This window comes from Fusarium falciforme, chromosome 3, assembly GCF_026873545.1.
Source record: "Fusarium falciforme chromosome 3, complete sequence".
Lineage (NCBI taxonomy): Eukaryota > Fungi > Ascomycota > Sordariomycetes > Hypocreales > Nectriaceae > Fusarium > Fusarium falciforme.
The window spans coordinates 1,723,064-1,743,613 of record NC_070546.1 but is presented as its reverse complement, the minus strand read 5'-3'; the positions used below and the strand labels follow the sequence as shown (position 1 = coordinate 1,743,613).

At 54.3% G+C, this 20,550-nt stretch overlaps 6 protein-coding genes across 6 annotated transcripts; 4 read left to right on the top strand and 2 right to left on the bottom strand.

The window, feature by feature from the left end:
- Positions 1-1,606: 1,606 nt before the first annotated feature.
- On the top strand, positions 1,607-5,161 carry NCS54_00386400 (HECT-type E3 ubiquitin transferase; the record flags this gene model as incomplete). Its single annotated transcript, XM_053149419.1, has 3 exons — positions 1,607-2,106; positions 2,167-2,366; positions 2,418-5,161. The coding sequence occupies 3 exons, from the start codon at positions 1,607-1,609 to the stop codon at positions 5,159-5,161; spliced, it is 3,444 nt and encodes a 1,147-aa protein (XP_053005394.1).
- A 489-nt stretch (positions 5,162-5,650) lies between these two features.
- On the bottom strand, positions 5,651-7,352 carry NCS54_00386300 (Hypothetical protein; the record flags this gene model as incomplete). The annotated part of the gene is made up of 4 exons (XM_053149418.1): positions 5,651-5,744; positions 5,797-6,122; positions 6,177-6,992; positions 7,044-7,352. The coding sequence occupies 4 exons, from the start codon at positions 7,350-7,352 to the stop codon at positions 5,651-5,653; spliced, it is 1,545 nt and encodes a 514-aa protein (XP_053005393.1).
- Positions 7,353-8,055: 703 nt separating this feature from the next.
- NCS54_00386200 (Hypothetical protein) lies at positions 8,056-8,614 on the bottom strand (the record flags this gene model as incomplete). The annotated part of the gene is made up of 2 exons (XM_053149417.1): positions 8,056-8,246; positions 8,311-8,614. The coding sequence occupies 2 exons, from the start codon at positions 8,612-8,614 to the stop codon at positions 8,056-8,058; spliced, it is 495 nt and encodes a 164-aa protein (XP_053005392.1).
- A 2,421-nt stretch (positions 8,615-11,035) lies between these two features.
- NCS54_00386100 (Electron transfer flavoprotein-ubiquinone oxidoreductase) lies at positions 11,036-13,044 on the top strand (the record flags this gene model as incomplete). Its single annotated transcript, XM_053149416.1, has 2 exons — positions 11,036-12,834; positions 12,945-13,044. 2 exons carry the CDS (start codon positions 11,036-11,038, stop codon positions 13,042-13,044), a joined length of 1,899 nt encoding a protein of 632 aa, XP_053005391.1.
- Positions 13,045-17,145: 4,101 nt separating this feature from the next.
- On the top strand, positions 17,146-18,075 carry NCS54_00386000 (Hypothetical protein; the record flags this gene model as incomplete). Its single annotated transcript, XM_053149415.1, has 4 exons — positions 17,146-17,387; positions 17,448-17,535; positions 17,590-18,004; positions 18,059-18,075. The coding sequence occupies 4 exons, from the start codon at positions 17,146-17,148 to the stop codon at positions 18,073-18,075; spliced, it is 762 nt and encodes a 253-aa protein (XP_053005390.1).
- A 1,031-nt stretch (positions 18,076-19,106) lies between these two features.
- Positions 19,107-20,528, top strand: NCS54_00385900 (DAO domain-containing protein; the record flags this gene model as incomplete). The annotated part of the gene is made up of 1 exon (XM_053149414.1): positions 19,107-20,528. One exon carries the CDS (start codon positions 19,107-19,109, stop codon positions 20,526-20,528), a length of 1,422 nt encoding a protein of 473 aa, XP_053005389.1.
- Between the last annotated feature and the right edge of the window lie 22 nt (positions 20,529-20,550).

Here is a 20,550-nt window from a genome sequence, read left to right as displayed (position 1 = left end):
GGTTGGAGGAAGGTGGGTGGAGGGGGAGGATTGGTGGAGTGAACCTGCCACCCAACGCCGCCTGTCTCCCCTCTCTGGGTGCCAACCTTCCAGACTCGCACCTGCCAGAAGGGTGGTAGCGGTATTTACCCGCTGATCCTGATAAACGGCGTGGTAGTGAGGCGGGCCATCACTAACACTTTTCACCTAGCGGCGACGTGATTTGGCGTTAGGCGGCGGGGGCACGTGCCCTACTCGCACCATCTCGCCAGTGGCCAAGGTACTTGCGGCGGCTCCGGTGGGAGAGGGCAAACCGACGTTGAAATTTTCTGTCAAGCACACCTCTCAGCGACCACGCCATGCTGCATTGAAGCTAATAAACGGGCCCATGCTGTTTTTTGTCGGTTCGCCTCGACTCAAACAGGCAGAACGGTGCGAGGAAAACAGGGACGACGGAAACGTTGGGTTTGCGATTGCGACGCTCGTCTTTGCAGTTGCGCTTACACCGTGTCTCATCAAAGGGATGGCAACTGTACAAAGGGAAGGGAAGAGGACCCTTGGCTCATCTGTCTGTCTTGTCTCGTCTCTGCTGGGGCTCCGAAAGAAAAAGCAACGTCGCATGTGACGAAGGCACTTAGAAGAGTGCCATGGGTACTTGGTATCTTCACCGCTATGTCCACCGCCAAAGATACTTGGTGCTTCAGTCGGAGAATTCAAGCTCCCCAACAACTGTGCTCGACTGTTCGGGATGGCGATCCTTTGCTACAGTGTTGAATGGCACGGTTCGAGACCAATCATGGCTTTTCTCGCGGTTTCGCGCATTAACTAGGGGAGAGTCAAGGAGTTATCGGCAGTTCATGAGTCGCATGACAAAGGACATGGGCTTTCTAATCCTTCAAGCGAGTATCCGTATCCGTACTTCGTACTGTTGCTGGATAAGCAGTCGAATAGCTACATTCCAGTTGACTCCAAAGCCAAACATTGGACGAGGTTAGAGAGGTTTATCACAAAACAAAAGCGAGGCCGTTAACCGTTTTGTAAACTTGGACGGATATCGGTGAATTGGTTCCAGTACAATATCCAATGCTGGACGGACGTTGGGCGACATTGACCAATGGGTGAGCCTTATGGCACTCGCTCTCTCAACCACCTGTCAGAGCATGGCTTGGAACCAAAGAAGGCAAGTAAATTCTACTTGAAGGACATCGCTTTTGCTAAATCAGCACTTAAAATCGTCCTGGTTGGCGCAACCAGGTGGTCTGTTTCCTGGCCTGTCCCGTCCGCATTTGCGTTCTGCGCAGCTGCTCATGTTGGTGCCCGCGCAAGGTCCATGTTCCGCCCCTGGTTCTAGGCTGCTCTGCTTATCTTATCAGGGAGCTAGCCCCCCCCCCCAGGATGGTGACCTCACCTCTCCAATTCCCCACTGCCATCTCCAAACGCCGAAGACGGGCACGCACCCGTCGCTGACTGAGCCTAGAAGCTGAATCTTCTAGAAGGAGCATCACGATCGTATCGATACGCCCGACGACGACGGTTGACCATGTTTCGCTCGTACGACTGACTCTGATACCTCTACAACCGAAACTCAACATCGTTCCGCCCCCTCCTCGTGCCGCTCGCTGCAACCATGTTTTCCACGTTCACGGGCAATTCGAGACGCCCTCGAAACGTCAACCTCAGTGGTTCCGCGGGCAACCCCTTTGCCAACACCTCATGGAGCCCATCCGCCGTCTCCAACGCCAGCAAGACAGTCTCGAATGCACAGGCCGAACGCGAGAAACGACAAGCTGAGCGCCAAAAGATCAAGTCGGCCGTAAAGATCCAGCGGGTCTGGAGGGGTCACAGAACAAGGGCAGCGTTGCGTGAATCTCAGCGAGCTGCATTTGATAAACTCTACGCCTCAGATGCTGCTGGCAGCCCCAAAGACAGACTTCCCCGGGCTTTTCCTCTACTCCTCCTCATTTTCTCACCACGACGAGATGACGACATTCGACGAGCAATCCGTTATGCACGTGATACCGAATCTGTCCCTCTTGAAGCGATTGTCCCATCCAGAACCCATCCAGCGCGCCTAGAACGACTTGTTCGGCTTCTTGTTGAGGCGCTAGATACGTCCATTTCAGCAGGGTATGTACACAGCAGCTGGGGCTTGGCATCGTGTGAAAGCTATCTAACCACGTCGTACAGACAGTTATCGGAAGATGCACAGCTTCTTGGCAAGCTCGCGATACGGATAATAGCCAGCTCCCCGAACCTAGTTCTTCCCTCGGTTGATAGATACTACACGGTGATCGCGAAATTGTGCCAGGCCCAACAACTGCCCGGCCAGTGGCCAGATATTGTGCTACAAGCTCTATCTGCACCACTAGGAGTTGATTCTGCAAGCGGTATGTTGCGCCAGGTTATCATGAAGGAATGTAATACTAACTCATTTGGAGGAGCTTCGAGAGTCTACCATGCATACGCCTTTTCTTTCCTCACGACCAGCAACCTGTACTTTTTCGAGACCAACATTGCTGTCTTATCCAAGAATATCTCTCTTTCCGATTTATCAAGAGCGATAATAGAAGGACAGCCCTCTGTGTCTAATGCCCAAAATTCGGAGGATGCTCTCCTCTGGCAGTTGGCTCACTTCATCGACTTGGGCCGATCCAGCACCAATACCGCCACGGGCTCTGCAGTTTTAGAAACTCTGTACACTCAGCTGGCTGCTCTTTCTTCCGCTATCAGCGTTCGATTGTCAACAAAGTCGCCAAATGAAGGGTCGAGTGACGAAGACGCCGCGGAAGAGCATCTCATACTGGATCCGTATATCGCGACCAAGTTGACATCCTTGGTGGAAAGCAATGGCATCTCGCAGACACTACGCGACTTCTCTGTCAACCTAGCGGGATCTTCACATCACGAGTTTCAGGGTGTAAGCCTCTTGGCAGGTTACATATTAACCTTGCTTCAATGCTTTCCGGCCAGCAGCGACGACATTCGAATGCGTCTATTTCTCGAGGAGATTCCTACACCCTCTGGTGATGTCCCAACAGTCAAGTTTCTGTGGGGTATCATGAGGAAGACTTCAGTGTTCAATAAACTAATGACAGGGTCAGAACAGCCTATCGACGTGCTACGCAGGTATTTGGGTGTGACGCCGAGTACATCAGGCGCCTCGAGCAGCTCAGCTGAGGAGCAGGATTGGCGGATTATTCTTTTGTTCCTTGAGCTGTACATCTTTATCCTGCGACTAAGCGACGATGAAGACTTCTTCAGTGGTATCTATCCACAGCTTTTGCAGAGCAACTCATCGACATCTCGAATTCGATCCTGCAGCTTGTCACTGGAAGACGTCAGGCTGCTTACCATGTTCCTCAAAAACACAGCCTTCACCCTTCATTACAAGGCCCAGGAACTCTCCAAGTCTCGAGAAGCACTCGAAGCAGCTGCCAAGTCGCGCGTGAACTCGTACTTGGGCGCCTCGATTTCTCCGCCGGTGCAAGATGCCACCGCACTTTCTTCACTAAAAGGCCCAGCAAGATTGGGTTTGGACAGTCTACGAAGCATCGTCACTATAGCGATGAAGATGCTTTACGAGAGAGACTCCAGAAAGCAGTTCCTACCAACGAACCATTGGCTCATGACGGACAAACTTGACAAGGAAGACTTTATCAGCGCCGTAATTGCAGAAGAGAAACGACAGAATGAGGAAGACTCTGGAGACAGCGAGGATGAGGAAGAGGAGGACCCTCTCAGAGTCTTTTCCACATTCGGCGGCCAGAGTCTTTCACGGCGTGTAAGACTCGAACAACTGAAAGCCCAGCAAACCCGGGCCATGAGGGAGCGGCGGTTGGCAGAGATGGGACCTAAGCTGGAGATTCTCAAGCACATGCCGTTTGTAGTGCCCTTCGAAACTCGAGTCATGATATTCCGTCAGTTCATTCAACTCGATCGAGGCCATCGGGAAGGCAATATGCCTCGCCATTTCAACCCGTTCAACAAGCACCACGCCCAAATCCGACGAAAGAGACTCTTCGAAGATGCATACAAGCAGTTCTACGAGCTTGGCGAGGGTTTCAAAGACCCGATACAGATCACCTTTGTAGACCAGTTTGGTACCGCTGAGGCAGGCATAGATGGAGGTGGTGTCACCAAGGAGTTTCTTATCAGCGTCACATCAGAAGCTTTTGGCAACCACGAAGGAGCTGGCATGTTTGCCTCGAACGAAAAGGGGCTATTGTTCCCTGACCCAACCGCCATGGATGTTCTCCGGGAGTCATTGCGGGAGAGTGGGCTATCCGAGGAGGATCCCGAGTTCAGAGAGTTCGTGACAAGTCAACTGAGGCGGTACGAGTTTCTGGGCAGAATCGTGGGCAAGTGCATGTACGAGGGTATTCTGGTCGACCTGGCCTTTGCCGGCTTCTTTCTTCTCAAGTGGGCATCGACTGGCCCCAACGACGAGAACAACTACAAGGGCAGCGTAAACGACCTTCGAGACATGGACGAGGACCTGTACAACGGAATGTTGCGTCTCAAGAACTACTCAGGAGACATCTCGGAGCTTGGGATCGACTTTACCATCGAAGACCAGGTCTCTCAGCCAGGCCAACCTGTCAAGACCATCACCAAGAAGCTGATTGCCAACGGTGATCAGGTACATGTTATCAACGACAACCGACTACTGTACATTTCGTACGTTGCCCGACATCGTCTGGTGGTGCAGCCCTCTCTGCAAACAGCAGCTTTCCTCCGTGGACTTAGAGGCATCATCCGCCCTTCGTGGCTCTCTATGTTCAACCAATCTGAGTTGCAGCGCCTCGTCGGCGGTGACTCGTCCGAGATTGATATCGATGATCTCCGCCGCAACACTGTCTACAGCGGTCTATACGAGATTGGTGATGATGGCCAGGAGCACGACACGATCAAGCTGTTCTGGAAGGTGATGCGCGGGTTCACAGACTCACAACGTCGCAGCGTGCTCAAGTATGTCAGCTCGACGCCGCGAGCGCCCCTGTTGGGCTTTTCACAACTGAATCCCAAGTTCAGCATCCGCGACGGCGGCACAGATGAGGACAGACTTCCGAGCACGAGCACGTGCGTCAACCTCCTGAAGCTGCCGAGATACAAGACCGAGGCGGTGCTTCGGGAGAAGCTGCTTTATGCTGTTACGTCGGGAGCTGGTTTTGATCTCAGTTAGTTATCATGATGCGATTACTTTGGGGGATATAGGTAGTTATGGAGTGGCAGAATGATTTGCATTAGCGACCGGTATGTACATGGATGGGGGTGAATGAATTCAGGACCGAGCATCTTAGAATACATAGGAATGGAAGTAATTTCCGCAATTATCTGTGTTGATGACTTCTCGCTATATAAATGGCTGCTGAACCAGAGTAGTAGGATCGGAGTTGTGAGAGGACATCACGTCAAGGCCCTGTTTAAGCTCTACCATTGCTTCACATCAGACCAGACGACGCTGCCGTAATTAATGAATAACTCTGATGTTTCCCAAGAGAATAGTTGCTGGTGATTCTCTAAGTCATGTACACAAACGGTCTGAGAGAAGCGAGCAGAGACAAGGACGAGGAAGTAGGCATCATATCAGATATTATCGCATGAGATTGCACTTTCACGTTAAAGAATAATCATTAATTCGGCCGTACATATATATATGATACATGTCGTGTTATAACTCCTGATAGTTCCTAGCTACCAGCATCGGTTTCCGCCTCCAGAGATCCAAAATCATCTGTCCGAATAGTCCATTCGCCCACGAGAACCTATTCTCACACGTTAGCTTAGCAGTAACCAATATCTTCTCAAGAAACTCACCATGATCTCGTCCATTGATTCTCATCGTAGCTGTTGACCGTCTCGTGAATCAGGCCGAGCCCAGCCGTCGAGTTCATCAACTGCCAGATGCCATTGACAATCTCGTCGTCGTCGTCGCTCGTCATGAGCTGGACGATGAGACCCATTGGCCACGCCATGCCCGGACCGAGATGTGGTCCGCCTGTGGCGTTGAGGATAGGACCCCTTGCGTAGTATGGGTTAGATGAACTAAGGACAAAGGCGCGTGTGTTGTTGTAGAGATGTGGTGAGGCGGGCTTGTAGCCAATATGTGGAATACTCAGCAGAGAGGGCAAGTTTGCATCGTCCTGAGTACCGGTTAGCATATCCTCTACTAGTTTGGGATTGTATGTGTGGTATACCATGAGGTTATAAGATCCAAAGCCGTCCACCTCATAGGCATACATCTCACCAAACTTGGGGTGCTTCACAATGCCATACTCGTTAATGCCAGCCTCAATCCCCCCAGCAAGCTCCTCCATCTGCTGAGCCACCTCCTGATCCAGGGGCGACATGATCTTTGCGCACGACGCGAGGTATCGTGCAAACATCATGTTGGCGGGGATAAAGTATTGGTAGATGCACGCGTCGTCTGACGGCCGGAAGAAGCTGCGTACAAGACCGATGTGGCCCTTGACGGGTGCGCCGCGGCCGTGGTTGGACACGGTCTCGGATGCGCTGTCCGAGTTGCGTAGCCACTTATAGACTGACTCCTGGACTCTACCGTCCTTGTCGTAGGTGCCCTCTTGCATGTGCTCGGCGACTTTAAGAAGCTTCTTGACGGCCTCTACCCAACCAAACTTTCCAAAGAACGCACCATCGTCCGTCTTTTCGTAGTAGTCCCACGACATCTGAAGAAAAGCAGCAAGCGAGTCGAGCTCATACTTGCACTCAAACACAACCTCCCCATCGTACTTGGGGTTGACGGTGTCGCGGGCTTCGAGCGATCGCTTCGCGCGGCGGAGCTTGGCCTCGGGCGGAGGATGGAAGGCGTTGCAGAAGGGCGCGTTGCGAATGTACCTGGCCTGGAGGTTGATTGCGCCGCGGAAGAGGGAGGCGATGTCGTTCTCGTCCTTTGGGGGCTTGGCAGGGGAGAGGATGGACTTGTAGGACTGGAGCTGGTTGGCGCTGTCGCGGAGCCACATGGCATTGATATCGCCGGTCGTTATGAAGGCCAACTATACATTGTGTCAGCATATTCAGAAAGACTAATTGATATAACGACTAACCTCCTCGTCCGGGTTATCAGCCGCGACACCCCGCCATTTAATCGTAGTATCGACCGTGTTAGGCCACGTATTCTGGAACAGGTGAAAGAGATCGGGGTCGGTGATGAGCTCCGTCATCTCCTCATAGATGAGGTGCTCAACGGCGGGGACGGAGTAGGTCCGACACTCTTGACTTGGACGCTGAAAGGGAAAATGAAAGCGGCCCCCAGACGAGGGCTCATGGCCTTGACGGGCGTACTGCTCATAGTTGGGACATCCGGCCGAGACGGCTACGGCGGCCAGCAGCAGAAGAGAGATGGGGCTGGGCATGGCGACAATGGAGTCGTCATCTGCTGACGGTCAATCTACCCCGGAAGCATTGTGAGATGGATGTTTCTGCTGAGTGAAGTCAGCGGAAGGGGAAAAGCATGGATCTCAGATCCATGATGGGCGGTTTAGGGATGTGAGCTGTGACCAATAGCGGCCCCTGACCCCTGGCACTTAGTCTGGGGAAACGGGAGCCGGGTCTCGTGTTGGGGGGCTTGGGCCAAGACTTTCAGGGGCAGTGCAGATCTGCCAGATTCTTCTTTGCAGCAGCATAACAGTTCGTCTGTGATTTCTTGTTCTTGATGGCTTCCTTGGTGTTTCATGTGTTACGGCAATTCAGTCATGTAACCATCTAGACAGCAAGACCTATTCCATCATTTCACTACTGGGGTAAAGAAGGTTAACGCAGAGAAGCTCAACCTCGGCACATCCCTCGGGATATTTTTAGGTCATCTCCGACAGCCCTACGAAATTGCCTTTTCTGGCCACATCTTGGAGATCAACATTGCCCAGGTGAGACTAGACAGCCCAGAAGTTCAATGGTTATGTCTCGAATAGATCAAATTAGCGAGGGTCCAAGTCCGTGACCAATCCCGTGTTAGTGCTGCAAGACACCAAAAGAATATTATTATCAAGGCCGTCTATAGTCTATCTCTCTATGCCGTCCACGTCTCTGTCTATCGTTCATCATCGTTCTGTACATCCTTTACTTTTGCGGCAATTCTTCTAACCATCCATCATCGAACATATAGTTGTCAAGATTGGTCGAGTCGGGAACGGCCGGTTCGACAACGCCTGAGCTGACGACGGTCGAGCTAACGACACCCGAGTTGACAGTGGTCGAATTGGCAACACCCGAGTTGATGATGGTCGAGTCAACAACGGTCGAGTTGCATACTAGGCAAAGATCAGCACTTGATCACAGTCGATTCAAGTTGGCAGGGCCAGATAAATATCATACCTGGCGTCGCGAACTGATATCTCACTGCCTGGAAGTCGGTCCAGGGAGCTCCGCTCTCAGCCAGTTCCTTGAGGGTCCGTTGAATCCCTGGTAGGCCCATGTTGACGCATACCGCGACTCCCGCCAAGCTTTGGGCGCATAGGTTGATATGGGGCATAGCATCGTGTGAGAGGATGACGCAGGGATGTACGGACACCTCGATGTATGGGTAACCGATATGGGTCAGGCACATCCTCGGCAGGGCCTCATTGATCAGCCTCACACAGTCTCCGATAATGTCGGTGCCGTTGTTGATTGGGTCCATTCTGGATGAGATGGTAAAAGTTGGCTGGACGATGGGAAAGGCCTAGTCGTGGTGTCCAACTTGGGGATGTCCGATGAGAGATGTATCTGGTTGGTTTAATATCTAGCAGATAGTTTTATACTACTAAAATTGACACATTCATTGGAGCATACAGGTGAATTGGTATATCTTATTCACGCGGAATCCTCCAGGCAAACCATTGGTGTTCAGTGATTCACTCGACAGTGGTGGACGCTTTGCCTACCGCTAATTAGGCCCTCGTTCACGCCTCCATATATCGATTATTGTGAATTTGAAACGGATTCAGGTGTCATAATCCGAGAGCATGATTCTTCATCCCGTACATGTTGAGTAGTTGTCTAGTCTCTGAATCTTAGACTCATTTCCCGCGTCTTTGCAACCTGTCCGTGCCCTGTATTTTCAGGGTCGATAAAGTAAGTGAATATTCATCAGTCAAGCTTCAGAGCCAGTCGATACACAATACCGGGATATGAAGCGAGCTTTGACCATATTTCTTGTGTCCATGCAAGGGCATGGATCAGTGTCTGCGTATGACGTTGACCCCTGGCTTCTTCTTTTGTGTGTAGGGTAGCTGAAGGCCAATGCCTACATTGTTTTTGGAGGTGTGTAATCACGCCCACGGTGATGTATACGATATGATAAGAAAATTATCAAATTTGTATGGACACTGATCGAGGCTCGGCCATTTCTACTGTGGCGGTATGCCTTAGAAGCGCTGTTGATGTGGTGTGAAGAATACCTATCACTTACACCCCCAGCCCCAAAGTAACCTTTCGGCGACTTAACTAACACGAGTTTTGATATCTCGCAGATGCAAGACCACATCACTCGATAACACAAGTCACCGCCATAAGCCCGAATTCCTCAAATGTCCCTCATCTGTGGATTATATCATGCACAAATGTCGAAGTGGCTCGACGATACATACGACGTCCAAGAGACGGTGAGAACCGCAGCTGCCCGTGGCTATCCGGCCTTGACTTATACAGCTTGGTACGTCGTGATACTATCTATGCTGCAAGACAGGAATTAGCAGTAGAGGGCAAGTTATATGGGTAATATTCCAATAATCCAAAAGCTTCATGTTACAGATTTGGGATTTTGAGGTCGCGAATAGCTGTCAATCGTATCGGTTGGTGAATCCCGACCAGGATCTCGCACCACATCAAGCCACTCCTCAAAGCACAGATCTCCCACACCCTCACGGATCAAACCACCTGCCAGGGACGCGCAGAATCGGCCAGCCCCTCCCGGTCGCTGTCACCATCACCGCACACGTTGTGGCATGCAGATCCAAGAAGCCGTGGCTTTATTCTTTGACGTTTTTGCTGTTTAACCGTCGCAAGGCATTGCAAGGCAAGAGTCGGGGAAATAGGCTATTTAGGCCGAAGCAATGCGCCGGTAGCCAAAGCCGTGGTGAGAAGCCGGAAGAAGCCGAGTCTGAGCATCGGCCAAAGAGCACAAGGATCCCGAGGGGGAGAGCTTGGGGGGTATTGTATTGACGTAAGTACTAGAGCATCATCCTGGTCGATGGAATATTGAATTGACAATTTCATGCTTTCTTGTCACTAAGAGAGCAGAAACTCCAAGAGAAATGCATCGTCTTGCACCAAGTGAAGCCTCATGTTCGCCGTCTCGAGAGATGCGTCCAAGCACGTGCCTCAATGGATGATGACATTTCCACATGCTAGCGGTTCAACCTTACCCCGGATTGAAACGTGAAAGCCAACGCCCACCCCCATTCTTGCAATCGAGTACCTGGCCAATACCTGGCCTCTACCTCCCTCCGGAGCCGAGCTCTAGCTCGTCACCCGGTGCCGCTGGAGCCTATGGCATGGGACATCTGCGCCCTCGGTCCCGGTCTCTTGTAGGTCCTAACCTCGTCCCTCTTCGGCTATGAAATCCCGAGCGCCGACGAGGACGCCCTCAGATGCGAGAATCCCTCGCCTCCCATCCCAGGGATGGGGATAATGCTGAGCAGGCGGATAAACATCCTGCCTGAACGGGCAAATCCCACCGGGACCCTGTTCTCTGTATTGTAGAGCGTTGAAGAGAGAGTCCCGTCGTGACCAAGTGACGCAACTCACCCAAGAGTCCAGTGTCCCCTCTGCTAACCAGACACCCACCGACGAGCCAATTGCCAGTCACTTAATGGTCAATTCCCACCAGCGCCAGCAACCAGAGACCGGCACCACACACCCCGGCACCGGTACGTTCCCCACTACCGGCTCTTTTTGCTCTCGCAGCTGGGCTGGCAGGGCCAGGGCATAAGGGAAAACGGCGAAAAGCTGCTCGACTCGCCGGTTGCCCCTCAGGACTTGAAAAGCTTCCCTCCATCCCTCTCCTCCCCCGCAGGCCAGGCTTCGCAGCGTCTTCAATTCCTCTCAGTCTCCCTTCATCATGTCGGCGGCTCCCAGACCTGTATCGCGCTGCGTCCAGCGCAGCTCGCGGGTGCTCTCACGTTCCCAATGGCGGCCCGCAAGGTCCAGCTTCTGTCCCGCGACGGCCAGATCCTGCCTCTCGAGGAGGAGTACCACCGCATGGCCTGTCATGAGGGTGCCAATGACACCTCGGGCCTTTAGCACCACCCCTCGTCTCCGTGATTCCGACGAAGACTTTGATCCCGCAAGCATCGAGCGTGAGGCCGACGAGGTCGACGTCTGTATCGTTGGTGCCGGCCCCGCGGGGCTCAGCGCTGCCATCCGCCTCAAGCAGCTCGCCAACGAGGCCGGTAACGAGGACTTCCGTGTCCTTGTACTCGAAAAGGCCGGTGATATCGGTGCTCACATCCTCTCCGGCGCCGTGATACAGCCTACCGCTATCAACGAGCTTATCCCTGACTGGCTCGACGAGGACAACCCCAACCGCTTCGAGCATGCGACCCCGGCCGGCAACGACCGCATGCGCTTCCTCACCAAGACGGCCGCGATTCCTATCCCCGCGCCTCCACAAATGAGCAACCACGGAAACTACATTGTCAGCTTGAACCAATTCGTCAAGTGGTTGGGCGAGCGCGCCGAGGAGGTCGGCGTCGAGGTCTACCCGGGCTTTGCTGCCTCCGAGGTCGTCTATGGCCCCGGCGGTGCTGTCAAGGGCGTTGCTACCAACGACCTTGGCATTGGCCGTGACGGCAAGCCCAAAGAGACGTTTGAGCGTGGTATGGAGTTCCACGCCAGAGTCACAATGTTTGGCGAGGGTTGCCACGGCAGTTTGAGCAAGCAGGTCATCAACAAGTTTGACTTGCGCCGAGACAGCCAGCACCAGACCTACGGCCTGGGTATCAAGGAGGTCTGGGAGATTGACCCGGCCAAGTTCGAGAAGGGTCTGGTTGTGCACTCAATGGGTTACCCTCTGTCCAAGGATGTGTACGGAGGGTCCTTCATGTATCATTTTGGTGATAACCTCGTCCAGCTGGGTCTTGTCGTGTCGCTCGACTACCAGAACCCTTGGCTTTCACCCTACCAGGAGTTCCAGAAGCTCAAGCTTCACCCCCTCTTCCGCAATGTCCTCGAGGGCGGCAAGTGTATCTCATACGGTGCGCGCGCCCTCATCGAGGGTGGTTTCCAGTCCATTCCCAAGGTCGCTTTCCCCGGCGGTGCTCTCATCGGAGACTCAGCTGGCTTTGTCAACGTCCCCAAGGTCAAGGGCACTCACAACGCCATGAAGTCCGGTATGCTGGCCGCCGAGGCCGCCTGGACCGCCCTCAGCGAGCAGAAGGATGATGGCACAGTCTTCCTGTATGACTACGAGAACAACCTGCGAAAGTCGTCCATCTGGAAGGAGCTCAAGGAGGTGCGCAACATGCGACCGTCCTTCCACACCCCGCTTGGCCTCTACGGCGGCGTCATGTACTCCGGCCTCGAGGCCTACATCTTGAAGGGCCGTGTCCCCTGGACCCTCAAGCACAAGACCCCCGACCATGCCGCCACCCAGCCCGCCGACAAGTTCCCCAAGATCGAGTACGAGAAGCCCGATGGCAAGATCACCTTTGATATCCTCACGAGCGTCTCCCGCACCGGCACGAACCACGAAGAGGACCAGCCCGTCCACCTGCAGGTCAAGGACTGGGATACCCATACCGAAGAGACATACCCGCCCTTCAAGGGCGTCGAGAACCGCTTCTGCCCGGCCGGCGTCTACGAATACGTCGAGGATGAGTCCAAGCCTCACGGCGTGCGGTTCCAGATCAATGCCCAAAAGTAAGTCAAACTCCCCACCGCCCCCTTGAAGCCGTCACTCTTCCTGCTGAGACATGGGGGAGAGAACGCGCATCATCATGACGACCTCATTGCTAACATCTCTGCAACAGCTGTATTCACTGCAAGACGTGCGACATCAAGGCTCCTAACCAAGACATCAACTGGCAGGTGCCGCAGGGAGGCGAGGGTCCCAAGTACTATATGACCTAAGGGCCGAACAAGCCCTGGTGTTATGTTTTTGTTTCTTTACTCTGTGTATGATACCTGATTTTGTATACTTGGATGCATACTCGGCGCGTGAGGATGAGAGGTAAATATGGCCAGAGCCAGAGGAGGGGGATTCTGATTTGGTTGGGCATCGGAGTCGGCGAAAAACAACAACAACATGATCTCTGACATGAAGAGAACTTTCGAGAATGGACTGGACGTGATTGACATGCGGCAACAAGTGACATGCGGCACCTCCCATGTTGTTGATGAGTTCCTTTTAGCCGGCAGGCAAAAAATAAGGTGTCGGAGCCGCATGGATTCTGGCGCTCAATGCGAGCAGATGGAGATGGTTTGAGATCTAGAACCTCGAACATGTGGAGAGCGGCCATCGTAGGTGGCCCTTGCTTGCCCATGAGGGAGCGCGGCAACCGTGGCACAGAAACAGAGAGAAACCGACATCGAGGCTGAGCAGATGGATGCATTCGCGGCGGCATTCCACGGCCAACAGAAACAGCGCTGCTGGCTGTCTCGAGCGTCTTGCTTGTGCCTGTTTGCTTGTGCGACGGCTAGTGTTGCAGGTGAGCAAGGGAAGAAGAACTTGTTCTGGACAGTCGCATTCGGTTCGTGCTTGACTTGGCCGTCAGCATGCATGCCCAGGGAGTTCGTGAAGAGCTTCAACAATAGTGGTCCTCCGGATGGATGCCAAGGGCCGGACAAGTTTTTCCCAAGCGAGGACTGGGCCCCAGAGGTCATCCTCTTGATCAACCTTTTCCCTCGTGTGCGGAGTCGTTTGGGGATCCATCAAGATTGCAATGGGAGAATAAGCTAGCACGACAGGGCGACCCTGGTAGAAACCCTGGAAATTCAAGTGAGGCTGGTCCGCAAGGGATCTTTGCTTGATAAAACCAGGTCAGGGCGTTGAGCGGAGACGGGGTGGAGATTCAAACAAAGGCGGGCACGAGCCCAAGGTCGCAAAATCAAGAAATTGTTAGTGAGGTACTTCCGTCAGCAACCCCCCCATCATGGACGCGTTCTCGTAAGAGGTAACGGTACTGGGCGATCCTTGGGCAATCGAAATTTTCGCGTCACCACTCGGGCGTCTGGTCACCCCGAGGGAAACGTGGCCTCAATGCAGCCTGGCCCAACATTCACACAGCTGCTGGAGCCTCGACACCATCGCCTTTACGGAAGATGCGAGTCACCGCATGGTTTGACTTGCGGTGGACGAGGTGAAGGAGAGAATAAAAACCAAGACACATGACAGCGGAACAAGAGAAGGCATCAACATCACGGAGCCTGGTGCAGAGCTTGCTGATGGTCATTCACGAAGCCCTTGTACTGGGTACGTGATGCAAACAGCCAGTCAAGGGCCGCACAGAACCAGCCTCCCTGGTGTCGAGACAGGACTCATGCCAGCCCGTCTCTGGTTGGTTGCAGTTGAATGACTCACAAAGTCGGCCGGCGGCTGGGGCCATAAGGGCACCAAGGGCACGAAAAAAAATGGAAATAACCCACAGCCTGCTGGTTCCCGCCTGAGCAGGGAAAACTCTGCGCGGTATGGCCGAGCGCCTTGCGCATCCAGCGCAGATTAGATGAAGTGATGCGCCGAGCCGTCTGTCTGTTGCTTTCTCATGGCGTGACCTGACATGAGACGTTTGCGAGACGGACGTCGCAGAAAGCAAGCAAGCACTCACTCACGCGGGCGCAACGCAACGACTTTTGTGAACGAGAACGACGACGCATCCAAGGGGGCACTCGGACTGAGAGAAATATCAGTAAAGGGGGCAGAGCGTGTTTCAGGGTGTCGGTGTCCTGTTGGTGGTTGGCGAGAGTCGGTGGGTGGTTGGATGAGAAAAGAGAGTCCCACGGGGGGCGATGAAAGGGTTTGACAGGGCCGAGGGTGGCTGGAACTTGAAAAGAGTGGGTGCGCGCTCCGACGACGGGGGTACGCGATTGGGGCAACGGGGGCGACTCTGGGTGGGCGCCAGCGCAAGGAGCGACAGCATGAGAGGGGCGAGCCCAAGAAAGCCTGAGATGAGTGAGTGAAAAAAAAAGCCAAAAAAGCAACCAACCATGGTCCGTCGGTCAGGCCCTGGTCCATAATTTCCAGCCCGTCCCCGTGGCCCACAGGGCATTGAGGCTCCATGGATAAGCGCTGTGACGCTCTCTCTGGCGGCCGGATTGCGTGCTGCCCGTCCCAAAGTCCGAGACGAGTCAAGCCAGTCCAGGCCAAGCCAGGTCAAGTCAGGCTTTTTCGCCGCTCTGGTCTTGGTGCCCGCCCGCTGTGCCCGCCTATTCCGCCGTCGTGATCGCTCCCGTCGTTGCTTATCGTCGTTTTCGTCCGTCACGAGTCGGTGCCGATGTCCGGTTCTTATTCTCGTTCGGTTTTGTCGTCTCGTCTCATCGCTGCTCGGTCATCGTCCTTTATCGCGTCCGTCTCGCCGTCGTCCGTCTCTTGTTTTGCTGCGTCGTCGAGGTCGTCTCGCCCTCTGTGCCCAACGTGCAGATTGGTGCGAGGGTTGGCGGTAAGTAAGTTGGTTGGGAGAGAAGAGGAGGGGAGAGAGAGGGATGGGAGGGACAGAAGAAAGTCCAGGGGGAGAGATGACGAGGACAGTAGGAGCTGGCTGACCACGGCTGGACTGTTTGCTCCCAGGTTGCTTGTGATCTCGCTGTTTAGCGGGCACTGGCCACCATGGATTGGGCAGCGGGACCCCCTGGCAGTGGCGATCGCAGGCCTCTTGGGGCTCTCCTTCACTGTGCATCTGAGCCTGCAGCACTTCAAGTTCGAGCGCGCGCAGCAGGGATGGGATCCATGGACAGGATTGGATGCGATGCGATGGAAAAGAACCGAGGCTCGCCTCTTGAGGTCCTAGGTACCTCGACTCTGAGTGTGTTACAGCGTCACTTCAGGGGCTCTATGCTCAGACTGGGGTGCGTGGGTGGGAAAAAAGGAGATAAAATCAGCGTCGCGATAGTGTTTGATTGGCCGCATTGACTTTAGCGCGTGCACTAGCGTCTGCCAAGCCTGCCAGCGGCGACGCCACAGGTAGCGTTGTTGCCTGGGGTGTCCTGCCTGAGCGGCCTTTGACCAAAATTATAAGAAGCCGGGCCTCCCCTCGCCCGCCTGTTTCGAAAGACCTGCGCGGAAGTCCCGACCGACGGCCTTACGTACCTACCACTTACGTTCGGCTCTCCTCTACCTAACCTAATACCTGCTACCCCACGACGTCACACCCCACACACCACCAAAAAAGTCATCGGACATTTTTTACACTTGTCCATCTCAGCCTTTGACAGTCATCAAGTCAAGGCTCACTCCCTTGTCCCTATTTCTCTCTTCTTCTTTACGTTATCTCACCGTCGCGTTCGCCTTTCGGCAGACGTGATCGCTCTCTAGTTTGGGAAGAAAGAGGACCTGGTGCCGACACCCACATCTGCGACCAGGCAAAAAGAACTGGAACACGTTCCTTGCCCGCCATCGCTCCTTGCGCGCAATCGATTTCGTTGATCCCGACCAAGACCGGAAGAAAGCGATCCCCCGCCGCCACCGTCGACGTCGCCGAATCGGTTTGCGCTGTTGTAGACAACAATAAAAAGAAGTTGCTGTGAAGTGAAAGAAGTCCTTGCTCGGTCTTCTTGAGTCCTGGTTGTTGGTTGGTTACTCTCACGAGCACATCACCACACGTCAAAAAAGTCAACCGACTTCACTCCATCACCTTCCACATCGTTCTGCATTGATCCTCTGCCTTCGGCGCTTTTTGAGGACAATCATAGTCGCTTGGACAGCTTTCTTGTAGGGGACACATTCACTTGTTTCTCTCCCGCGCCGATTGGTAGGTTGCCCTCCTCTGACTCATTGCACCGCCTCCTACCCCACCTATAAATACCCCGTTTCTTCTCCCATTTTCAAACTTCCCTCTTTCATCATTCTGGCGATCGCTCTCGTGTTCGCCTACAACCACATCGCGCACCGCTCTACCTCTGTGGGTAGCGCGCCCGTTTTTTGCTCACTTCGGCGTGCGATGCTAACTGGATTGTCTGTCAGATCTGTTCAGCGATTTTTACGAACCGTTGACACCTCTCTCGATACCGACTCCAATCATGGAAGGCATCCAGACACACCCTTCGAACGCGGCGCAAGCCAAGGCCTTCACTGCGCCTGGGTCGCTGTCGTTTCCCGGTGCGACCAGCGAGTTGACACCACCCGCTGGCAACGGGAATGCAGCTCAGCTCCCTGCCCCCAACGGCCAGCAGGCGGCAAATGGCAACGGGGTGACTCCCGCGACGCCTGCCGCTACGCCTGCTGCCACTCAAGGACCTAGTGGAATCACTCCCACTCTTCAGTATGTATCCTCCTGAGTGACCTTTTCCTGCTCAGTGAGGCTTATCTCGCAAACTTCAAGGAACATCGTGGCCACTGTCAACCTTGACTGCCGCCTTGACCTCAAGACCATCGCCCTGCATGCGCGAAATGCAGAGTACAACCCTAAGGTACAATAGGTTCTGTGTTTGCATTGTTTTGCGACATGTCGCTAACCTTGTCAGCGTTTCGCCGCTGTCATCATGCGAATCCGCGAGCCCAAGACCACGGCCCTGATCTTTGCCTCTGGCAAGATGGTCGTCACCGGTGCCAAGTCGGAAGATGACTCGAAGCTTGCGTCACGGAAATACGCCCGTATTATCCAGAAGCTCGGCTTCAACGCCAAGTTCACCGACTTCAAGATCCAGAACATTGTCGGCTCCTGCGACATCAAGTTCCCCATTCGTCTCGAGGGTCTGGCTTCGCGCCATCACAACTTCAGTTCTTACGAGCCCGAGTTGTTCCCTGGTCTTATCTACCGTATGATTAAGCCCAAGATTGTGCTGCTCATCTTCGTCAGCGGCAAGATCGTCTTGACAGGCGCCAAGGTCCGAGAGGAGATCTACCAGGCCTTCGAGATGATCTATCCTGTGTTGCAAGGTTCGTACCATGTTTTACTCTTCGACCAGACATTCGCTGACTCCTTCATTATAGATTTCCGCAAGGTCTAAAGCAACATTTACGCTTCGAGATGTCACAGTCTCGGATCACCACTATACCACATTACCGACGTGTATGATAGACAACCCGTCACGATACCACGATTGCTTTTTTCATTGCTCGCCGTTCTGCTTGGTTTCGACAACCTAGCAGAGCGGTCGAGTTGCGTTTGTATCATTTTTGAATTGTTTTCCTGCATTGCATCGGCGTTGGCGAGGAAGGCCGGAAAGGGCATTTTTGCGAGGGATTCCGGTTCAAGGGGAAAAAGATAAGACTACTCATCCCGCGACACATCATAGATTGCTCGCGCCGGTCCTGCGGCGCATGCGCTCAGTTGACTTGAGCGCCATTAATTATCAAAGGGACACGCTGAGTGGAGGGGAGGAGGCAGCAAAGTCGTGAAGCGTTGCTGGAGCGAGCCTGAAGAGGCTGAAGAAACAAAGCGACCTGGTGACAGGACGCGTGAAACACAAGGAGAGCAAAGCTGGCGACTTTGGTCGTTGGCTGAGATATCCATCAAGTCGCAGACCAAGATGGACTGAACAAGACTTCAGGGCAAAGCCTGCAGAGTGCGAGCAGCTCTGTTCTGTATTCAGATAGGAATCAAACCCGAGTTCTCTCCCAATGAACGAACGTGCTTGGTGATGTGATGTGTGTCTTACCATGTTTTGTGTGCCTTGCGTTTTGTGCGTGTCCTCCAAAAGAAAACATCGCGTACGTGATCCTCAGCTCACGTGCCCAGCCAATCGCCCTATCTTTGGTGGTCATGCCGGACAGGCCCCCGGAGTCTAGCCCCGATCCTCGGCAGAGCTAACTTCCCCCAGCCGCAGATATTGTGCGGTTCTAGCGCCATGCTTACGCCTCCCCGTCGGCCACCGCCGTGATCGGGAGGTGGGAACAGGAAAAGTCTTCGCCTTTTATCGGCACACTTCGACCGCCTCCTCGGGAACGTCCACGTAGATAATAAGGGATTGTTCTTCTAGACTTCTAGAGAAAGCTTGTCGTCTTCCCATTGACACGTAGATCGCCCTCGTCCGTCGCAATGGCTCGCGCTCCCTCCTCCATCCTTATCGTCGGCTCTGGCGTCTTCGGCCTCGGCACCGCCTATGCCCTGACCCAGCGTCCCTTCTACTCAAACACCTCCATCACCGTTGTGGACGACTGCGCAGGCCAATTCCCTCCGGAGGATGCTGCCAGTGTAGACTCTTCTCGCATCGTGCGAGCCGATTACTCAGACCCTCACTACGCCGCGCTTGCCGCCGAGGCCCAGGAACAATGGCGACAACAGGGTGACGACGAGGTCGGTGGCCAGGGAAGGTATTCCGAGTCGGGCTTCGTCCTCTGCGCAAGCCACCCGCCCAAGGACTTTAACCTCAAGAAGTCCGGCATGGACTATACCAAGGAGAGCTGGAAGAACGTCGAGTCCATCGCCCAAGCCACGGGTCTGCCCACTGATAAGATCGAGAGACTGGAGAGCACAAAGGCCTTGCAGGAGAAGCTCGGAACAGACGGTTATCCCGGCGATTGGGGCTACCTCAACGGTAACTCTGGTTGGGCCGATGCCGGAAAGGGCATGCAGTGGCTTTACAAGAGAGCCAATGCCACTGGTCGGATCCAGTTCGTTGACGGCAAGGTGACAGAGCTTGTGACAGAGGACGACCGGGTTGTCGGCGCCAAGCTTAGCGATTCGAGGGTTCTCAATGCCGAGGTGGTGATGGTGGCTGCCGGCGCCTGGTCCGGCTCCCTCGTCGATCTACGAGGCAGGACGGAAGCCACTGGGCATGCCGTCGTGTACATGGACATCACAGCGGAGGAACAGAAGGCCTTGGACAACTACCCGGTGGTGTTGAATCTGAGCACTGGTCTGTTCGTGATCCCACCGCGGAACCAGGTCCTCAAGATCGCCCGCCATACCTTTGGATACATCAACCCCGTCAAGATCACCAAGGCTCTGCCTCCGTCGCCCACGGATAAGCGAGAGCCCTTTATCGCATCGCAGCCATATACCGCCCGCAACGACTCTTCGAACCCTCTGCCTGCCGAGGCCGACCGAGATCTTCGCCGAGCGCTGAAGGATCTGACCCCCATCCGTGGTCTAGAGAACAGGCCATGGAAGGAGGCTCGCATCTGCTGGTACTCGGATACACGTGACGGCGAGTGGCTCATCGACTACCACCCGGGCTGGAAGGGTCTCTTCGTGGCGACGGGCGACAGCGGACACGGATTCAAGTTCCTGCCCAACCTGGGCGACAAGATCGTGGACGTCCTGCAGGGTCAGGGCGGAAAGCTCGGAGACAAGTGGCGATGGAGGGAGATTGAGAACGATGGCGTGGGAAGGGAGACGGACGGTGTTTATAAGGGTCTGATCACCGAGGACGGTAGTCGAGGTGGTCGCCCCCTTGTCTTGTGCGATGAGCTGGCCAAGGGGCGGGCTCCGATTGGAGAGCCAAAGGCTAAGCTATGATAGAACATTAGATGGCCTAGAT